We start from the raw sequence: 8,796 nt of genomic DNA, 5'->3' as shown, positions 1-8,796 counted from the left end.
GGAAGTTCCCCATGAACATGAGGAGGAGCTTCTTTGCTGTGCGGGTACTGTGCACTGGAACAGATGTCCCGGAGACGTTCTGGATCCTCCCTCGTGGAGAGATTCCAGGAACATCTGGACTCAGTCCTGTGCCAGTCCTGTACTCTAGGGTGGCCCTACTCGCGTAGATAGGCTGGACCAGGTAGCCTGCTGTAGTCCCCTCCAACCTGGCCCATTTGGCGATTTTGTGTGTGGCAACAAGTTAAACCATGTCAGGAAAACATTGGCCAGTGAATTGCTGCCCTGGATAAAGAGAACACAGCATTGGCATTAATTAAACAAACAAAACCAAAAAAAAAAAAAATCAACCTAAAAAAAACCCCTCCAAACACTCAATTTTCAATATTTTAAAATTGTTTCCAATCCGTTTTTTTTGTTGAAGAATTTTGTTTTGAATTCAGGCAGGATGTGGGATGATAATTACTTGCAATTACATTTGATATTTGATATTAGATGACAGGGGTTGATGCTGGTGCCACAGAACTCATTGAGTTGTTGTATATTAGCTCTTTGTGAGTATTTTTTAAAAAGGGTTACTTGGAAAGTAAATAGGAAACCTCCATTTTAAGGTCAGAGATTTTGATACCAAGTCACCTGTCCTGCACGGGCAGGGATGTAACTGAAACGCCTGTGGTAGCTATTACAGATGAGCTATCTCTGCCAATTTTTAGGACTCAAAGGGGAGAAGTGACTGAAAGCAACCAGTGTTGCTTTCCCACCAGGTCTAAGGAAAACAAAATTATTGCCTTATTCCCCTCACTGTCAGTAAACATTCACCATAACATGGATGACTTAGCTGACTGTTGGACTCCTCTTTCCAGCCTCACTCGAAAGTATACACTTAAATATATGAGATGCACAGTTTTTAGGTTCAGATAAAGATTGTGTGATTCTCACGTTGTGTGTAGGAGGACAGGATTTGTTTTGAGCTGATGTCATTGGCATCCTCTTAGGCTGCATCCATACAACTCACTGTGAAACACTGCATTCTCTCTCTCCAAATGCTTTATAATTCCCGGAAGACTAAACCACTGTGCAAGATATTATGCAGTGGCAATCTGACACGGCACTTGCTGACAGCCCACAGAATGATTAGCATCTCTAGTTTCTGCCCCTGCTTATTAGTTCTTAATCTCAAACAACTGACTCTGGAAGCCTTTGGCTAGTGTACAACTGATGGAATTGGAAGTTTTCCTGGCTCCTTTCTGCTCAGCACCTGTCCGCATGCAGCGCTCCTTAGTTTTCACTGTGCATAGTCTCAGCTCCTATTTAAGCCCAAGTGAGTTTGAAAAATCAGTTGCAGATCTAGCTCCCAGACCAACAAACAAGTACCTGTCCCTGCACAGCCAGCTGCAGGATGCATTTCTCCGTCCATATTTATGAGCAGGGAAGGAGGTATGATTGCAAAATCAGAGACCATAACTAGGACTTTCCCTACCAGCACAGAAATCATCTGCAAGACTACAGAGTAACGCCTGCTTCCTTGCACAAGAAGCAGAGGGTACTATTATCCAGTTTTCACCACAGACTAGCTATTACAGCCTTTCCCTCATAAGGCCTGCATTTCCCAAACACATTTGAATGCACAGGCTCTAGAAGGCCTAAAAGAACCAAATTGTCCCACTTCCTCCAACAGTAATGCCCCACTTTCTTCATCATTACTTATGTAATAAATATTTTTTATATATATGCATTAAAAAAAAACCAAACAAGAAAAAAAAAAAAAATTCCAGCTATTTGAAAAAAAACAGCAATAGGCCTCTGTCCTTAAGGAAAGCCCCCCTAACACTGGAGGCCAGGGACATACATACAGCCCAGAGCTGTCTGACTTGAGACTTGAATCAGGGGTGGACTGCATTTCTCACTAAAGAGAGGTGCGGTGCCTGATCAGCATCGCAGCTGTTTGGGACCATGTGATAGAGCACCTCTCCACATGAACTGCTGGGAACTGAACGCTGATGGTTTGAACATCAAGCATCTAAAATTCAGGGGCTGCAATTTAAACCTCAAGTCATCCCAATACTTTGAGATCTACTTTCAAGCTGCCATGAGAGCTGACAGCTACAGGGATTAAATAGTGAATAGATAAATAGAAATTATTTTTTATTTGCTTAAAAAAACTTGATGTAATCTCAAAAGAAAATATTTGCAACTCATGTCCAACCTAAAATTTACATTCCTTTAGCGTTTACAATGCACTGTAAATGTCAGTAAAATGAAAGTGTTCAGGTAACAAAGCTTATGTTCTTGGAATTGTGCAACAGGGAGGCTATTAAAATCTGCCTCAAAGTCTTGAGTATTTGAAAATCCCACAGATCAGATCAAGTAAAAAGCAAATATTGCAAGTTACTTTTTTTCTAGTGTTGTAGAAAACAGTACCTTTAATGGTAACATTAATCTAAACACATTTAATTCCTCATTTCCAGGTCTGTTGCATGCACCAATTCCTTAATAAACTCATGCAGTACAAACGCAACTTGCAAATAGCAAGTTCTTGTGATTTCTACACAAATGTGACCCTAACAATCTAACCTTGGAAACAACATACTGGGTAATTCTACACAGAATGGAGCCATGCCCAGTCACCACTGCCTGCCCCACTTTCAGAAGCTCAGAGAATGTCACATATTTTTTTTCCCTGGTTCCAGACAAGGTAACTGGAGTAACTAACCTTTAGCTGATAAAAACAAGACATAATAATAAAAAAAAACAAGATGACACAAACTCTTTCTAGACATGTATTTCAATAGATAATGGAAATGGAAGAAAGTACAGCACAGTACAATCATGGTAGGCAACATTTCAGCTTAAATCATTAAATCAACTTTTTTTTACATTTCATTTGACTACTAAGATTTTGGCTATTGAATTAAAAGATTCCATAATCCACTTAGCCCTACTTCACAAGCAGCACAGGCTAGCAATTTAAGGTATATCCATAGACACACTGAATAATAAGAATATTTGGCTACTACAGTGAACAAATCAGCAAGATGTTTTGATCACTATGCTACAAGACAATTCAGATAATCCCCATATTAGTAGCTTTCCAACATTTATGATAATGTTCAACTGAGTAGAACATGAAATGAATTCAGTTCTCCTGGTAAAAGACAGTATATCCAAAAATCTGTGATCTTCAAATGAAACGCTATTTTTAACAGATTAACATACAATCCTTCCTTTAAAGTAATACAGTTTATAAACAGATGTAACAATGTTTATGTATTAACTATATTAATATGCCTTAGATTCTATAAACAGTACTTACTGAAGAATCATTCTTATAATAAAATGCAGCTGACAGTCTTAGCAACTTACAACATTAAAAGTGAAGTATTTTTTATCCCCCTCAAAGTGTGTTCAAAGTACTCAGTACTTGTCATACACATTTTAGTTTTTCCAATTATCTTTATTTTTGTGCATTTTCTAGATAGAGATCTCTTTCTTTTTTAATCAGAGATCCGCAGTTCTTCCCCACTCCCATGTTCTGAATCCCAAATAACTTATGGTAAAAATACAAATTCTGTTTTGGAAGAAAACATACAAAATATACACCATGTAGTGTGCGCACCTAAATGTCTTGATTGTCAAGTAGTGCAAGTTTCCCCATTGACATATAGACTTCTTTGGTTTTAGAGACAAGAATTTGTTTCACTGATCTTTGCTGATGCCATTTCTTGCCATTTTTGGCAGTCTTTGTCCCTTCGTGTAAGCATGGTACCAGAAGTGGAGAAACAAGACCAAAAACATGGAGCCATAAAGCCAGATAATAAACATGAAAATTGGATACTGGTACGGACAATCATCCATGATGTAGATTTGTCCTATATGGACTGTAATCATAATAAACTGGACCTGGAGGAAAAAGGTGAAGAAAATAAGTTCTTTTAAAATAAATTACAATCTTACTATAGAAGTTTAAAAAATTTCAGCATAGCTTGTTTGTTGAAAAACAGATAGTAGGGGTGAAGTGGGTGGAAAGCAAGGAGCAACAGGGACAACAATACAAGTTCCTAATATGACACAGATGCACCTTTGTAGACCATCTCCCCACAATATTATTCCACTGAAAAACAGGTTTACAGAAAAAAGGAAGAGACAGTCTGGGACAAACTAAGAAACTCATTGAAATAGATTAGGATTCTACCCTGGCCAGTTCAGATAAAAAAGGAGGAGACAGACAGTGTTTGTCCAGTGACAAATGGGAGGCTCCTTTAGAAAAATTAGCCAGGAAAAAAAAAAGAAAAGAAAGTAACCATTACAGGGTTAAGGAACAATTATTCCCACCTTCCCTGCACACTAGTATGTGACAAAAATACACTCCGCATGAACTCCAAGTTAAAAGTTCACTGCTGGTGCCTCTAGGTCAAAAAGACCAAGTTATAAATATTCAGGCTACATTGTTTGGAGTTGCACATGGTTACATGAACTATTCTACCAAAACCAGCCCTGGTGCAAGCAGACAGGGTGCTCCTTTACCTCCTTCATCAGCATCTTTGCTCATTCTAAGCCAATTGTTTAGCCAGAAACTGAACATTGAAAATTCACCTATTAAATGAGGTGGGCATGAAAAAGCACTCAAAAGAGCAACCTTTTGAAAGTGACCTAAAGCAGATAAAACACTTAATATACCCACACTGCAAGAGTGGGTATATTCTAATGCTCTGGAGAGACCATTAAAGAGAAGTAAATTTTCTAAACACAAACATTTTCTATGGAAGAACATCAAGTTGTAAATACATACTTTTACCCTTTCTTTGTTACATGTAGTTACTACTTACATGTGTATTCTGTACATTAATTGTATTTTCTTGGTGTAAATTTATATTTTAATAATTTTTATACAAGCAATGAGTCTTGTAAATATATTTACCAAGTACTGCAAACTGAAAAGCTTATTTGTCCAAATCTGTGATTACAGTGAATGCTGAAGTTGGCAGATATAAGTATATTACTGTGGAGAGCTCAAACCTTTTGTTATCCTCAATTAAAACATTAGTAAATCTTATACCAACTGTAAGCTCCACACACGGGCATAACTGAAAGGACAAATTTATTGCTTTTAATCTGTGTTAGCTGCAATTAGGTTTTTGAGAGGTGCTTATGTCAAAGACAGTTACTCACAAGTTGTATAGTTGTCATGTACTTTTTCCACCACAAATATTTATGATAGGCTGGTCCCAAAGAACAGATTCCATAATAAGTGTACATGACAACATGCACAATACAGTTCAGCAAAGCATGAAATGTTCCTAAACCACCTGTAGAAAAACAAGACATAGTAGTAGGTATTATAGTAGGTAATACAGGAGGTATTTAAAAAGCCACTGAAGTCCTAGCAGATTGTCTTGAGCCAGGGTATGAAAAACATGTACCACCAAACCTAGACTTTGACTAACATGCAAGATATTTTACCTGAATTGCATTGATACCAGCTCTGATGGATCACAGTAGTTTTTTGTCTCAGAAAAAGTTTATCTAAGCATTCCCAAAACAGCAGTAAAACCCAGATGATCTAATTACATGTAAAAACAGTTTAGTGGAATTTTTTGTTCTTTGGTTTCATTTTTTTATTAAAACCTATATTTGATAGAGATACATTCAAAACAGCATTCCTCCTATTTTTTGCCTACTTTCTAGACATCATGATGAACTTCAAAAAGTTGTAGAGGATAAGTAATAAGTCTCTTCTCAATACAGATTTGTAGATTCACAGGGAATGATATACAGTTTCAGACAGTAAGTTTTAATAATCATGGACAAGTGTCTCACAGATCCATTGTCAATCTCAAAACATACTTACAGTCAAAGGGAAACTTAAGTAGGGCCCATTCCAGGATAAATTTATGACAAACCATTAACACATGAGCATTTCAAAGAACAAGTAGGGAAATACTTCCTTTTTCATTGGATTAACCATGGAGCTACATGATCCTGCTCAAAGTAGCTTTATTTTAATGAATGCAAGAAATTAGAAGTAAAAATGATCCAAGAAGCAGCAGACAGCAAAGTATTTTTAAAAGAAACATGGACATGAAAACAATGATCATCAAAAAGAAAAGGAGAAAAGGAGAAGAAAAGGAGAAGAAAAGGAGAAAAAAGGAGAAGAAAAAGAGAAAAAAGGAGAAAAAAGGAGAAAAAAGGAGAAAAAAGGAGAAAAAAGGAGAAAAAAGGAGAAAAAAGGAGAAAAAAGGAGAAAAAAGGAGAAAAGGAGTGCCATTTTCCCATTTAGAATCATTCTAATTAAAAATAAAACATATTTTGTGTTTTTAGTAGCTCACACTAATCTTCCAGCTTGAGAAGGCATAACTCCTCCAGCTGTGATTGCAAACTTTCTTTGAAACATAGCTATTTGTATTTTTAAAAATAATTTGAATGTTTTTACAGTTCAAATATACATACTTTTTTTGGCTTGTGCAGCGAATATGCAGAAGAAAAAATAAATAGCTAAAGGAGAGAAAAAAGGAACCTACACAACAGTACAAAATTATGCTCCAAAAAATAACACTAAGCATCATTTTATAATTCTCTATTTATATCAGATCAGAGAAAAAATAGCAACTCCATCCATAACTGTTGGTATTTTACAAACAGGTTGAAAACTTTACAGATGCTGCTGTTTAGAAGGACAAGCACTGATGAAACTGAATACAAAGGAAACATCAGCAGGACTGAAATTCTTGGGAAAAAAATTCAACTTATCAAACAAGAGTATTTGGAAAGATAAATGTAAAGATAAGCAACTGAGTTTTTGGAATACACATAGCTCTGCATAAATATGAGAGACTATTACTAGCAGGGGACAAAACAATTCTTACACACTTTGCTGAAAGTATTTGTCAAATTATCACATGGGAAATTTGAATCTGATGCAAAATCAGAAGCCTGTAGCTGGTATACTGATCCAACGTCCAGATAAAAAGGAGAAAGTTAATCACCTATAAGTGGAAAATTTTCAAGGTTGAAGAGGAGGAACTGTTATTTGCTGCAGGTTTCCCTCTGCAGACCTATAAACACACTGGGGTGTATGCTGAGACAACCATTCACAGTTTTATTATTAACTTAATACCAGTCACTCAGTAAGATTTGAGAAATACGTAATCAATTCAGCACTTTCCTAATAACAGAAACTCAACAAATACAACAGAGGTATATCCATTTATACACAAGGAAAAGCTGCACACTGGAAAAGTTCAAAAGATGTACAAATTTTCTAGAGTGCTTTCTGGACCACTCCAGAAAAAAAAAACAGACATAAAATAGACACTAACAGATCAGACTGAAAAACAATGGAATAACTGCTTAATCAATTCATGACAAATTTTCTGGGACAAAAAAAGAAAAAACCACAAAACATATTTCTAGGTAAACATGTATGAAACCCCACTATTTCTCAGTAGAATATCCTGAAAAACCCTAAGCTGTCCCAGAAATGGATTCATAAATGCCTGTGCATTTCTCCACTCTGTGCTTTTCAGAGTATTCTCATGGCAAGTTGTATTTATTAGTGGTGCACACTGGTAATGTGGCACAGAAAAATGCATGCAAAGACACACTGAGCAGGAAAGGAAAAAATGAAGGTAAGCTGATAGTGGTCAAAGAATTTAAATTCAAAACAATTCAAATATGTTTCTTTAATAAAGAAGGTCCAGAAAATATTTCTGTAGTTTTATGAAAGCTGAAGTATCAGGTGTATATAAATCCCACACATGCACCTAAAGCCAGTAAAAGAAAGTGCAACAAAGACCAAGTAATTTCTCAAACAGGAAAAAAAATGAACATAGTCCTCCCCTCCAACTCCATTCTAACATTGTAGGGGTTGAAGGGGTTCTGACATTGAAGCAGTTTCAACAGAGTTATTTACTTCACGTATCTCCCCTAGCACTTATGATTTTTCAATGACTTCTCTTTTTCATCTAATGTTTTTTGCTTGTACCCAACTCTCTTCTCTGCACCTCTTCTCCCCATGAGAAATCAACACTGAACAAAATGCTGTCAAATAGAAAAAACGAGTAATCCCCACCCATTTAAATAATTATGGTGATCTCACTTGTTCCAAAAAATACTGCAGAAGTCTAAATTTAAAAACACTGGTGTTTCCAAGTTGTGTAATTCTCTTTTTTTTTTTTTTTTTTTTGTCTACCATAGGTAACTTTCACTACCAGAAGATACGTTCAACCTAAACTCCACTCTCTCTCCATACCTGCAGCAAATTTGACTCCAAACCACCAGGTCCATGGCATGATGGAATGATGAAAGACATGCAGGAATGTAACTTGGTTGTTTTTCTTACGGAGCACAAAAAATATCTGAAACAGATTTTTAATTATCAGAATGTTACAGAAGATAATCAAGTCCAACATATTTAAAGAAAGATATACACATCACTGCTGGTTGCTCACTACTGTAAATTTAAAAGTTCTTCACAGTTATAGTGTTGGGAGAAGAAGGAAAACTGAGCAACTGTCTGGCTATGCAAACTAGTTTCCAAAAAAACTTAAAACCGATAAGTAAAATCCACCTGTGAAATGTCAAAAGCCAAGGCAAGCTTTGAAACCAAATGTCAAAGGTAGAGACATCACCTACATGTGCAATAAACCATGTAAGATGGACTTGCCTGGACTGAGAAGTCTCTGCAAGCATCAGATTTTAAGCCCCTGAACCATTAATGAAAGGCCATTTGAGAAAATTACCTGAAGGACTAACAGTAGAAAAAACTCTGTTAGAGAAATAGCACTTTATTATGAACTCTGA

General features: G+C 36.3%; 1 protein-coding gene across 2 annotated transcripts in view; it reads right to left on the bottom strand.

The window, feature by feature from the left end:
- Positions 1-2,764: 2,764 nt before the first annotated feature.
- Positions 2,765-8,796, bottom strand: part of ELOVL7 (ELOVL fatty acid elongase 7) — a 31,844-nt gene continuing 25,812 nt past the window's right edge. For both annotated transcript variants that reach the window (XM_066569095.1, XM_066569094.1), the window contains exons 6-8: positions 8,246-8,351; positions 5,167-5,303; positions 2,765-3,897 (exon numbers count right to left, since the gene is read on the bottom strand). In XM_066569095.1, the coding sequence (XP_066425192.1) occupies positions 3,694-3,897; positions 5,167-5,303; positions 8,246-8,351 (447 nt within the window). In that variant the 3' untranslated portion in view covers positions 2,765-3,693. The remainder of the gene's footprint in view (positions 3,898-5,166; positions 5,304-8,245; positions 8,352-8,796) is intronic.

This window comes from Molothrus aeneus, chromosome Z (genome assembly GCF_037042795.1).
Source record: "Molothrus aeneus isolate 106 chromosome Z, BPBGC_Maene_1.0, whole genome shotgun sequence".
Taxonomy (NCBI): domain Eukaryota; kingdom Metazoa; phylum Chordata; class Aves; order Passeriformes; family Icteridae; genus Molothrus; species Molothrus aeneus.
The sequence above is the reverse complement of the archived record's forward strand: the minus strand, read 5'-3'. Positions and strand labels throughout refer to the sequence as shown.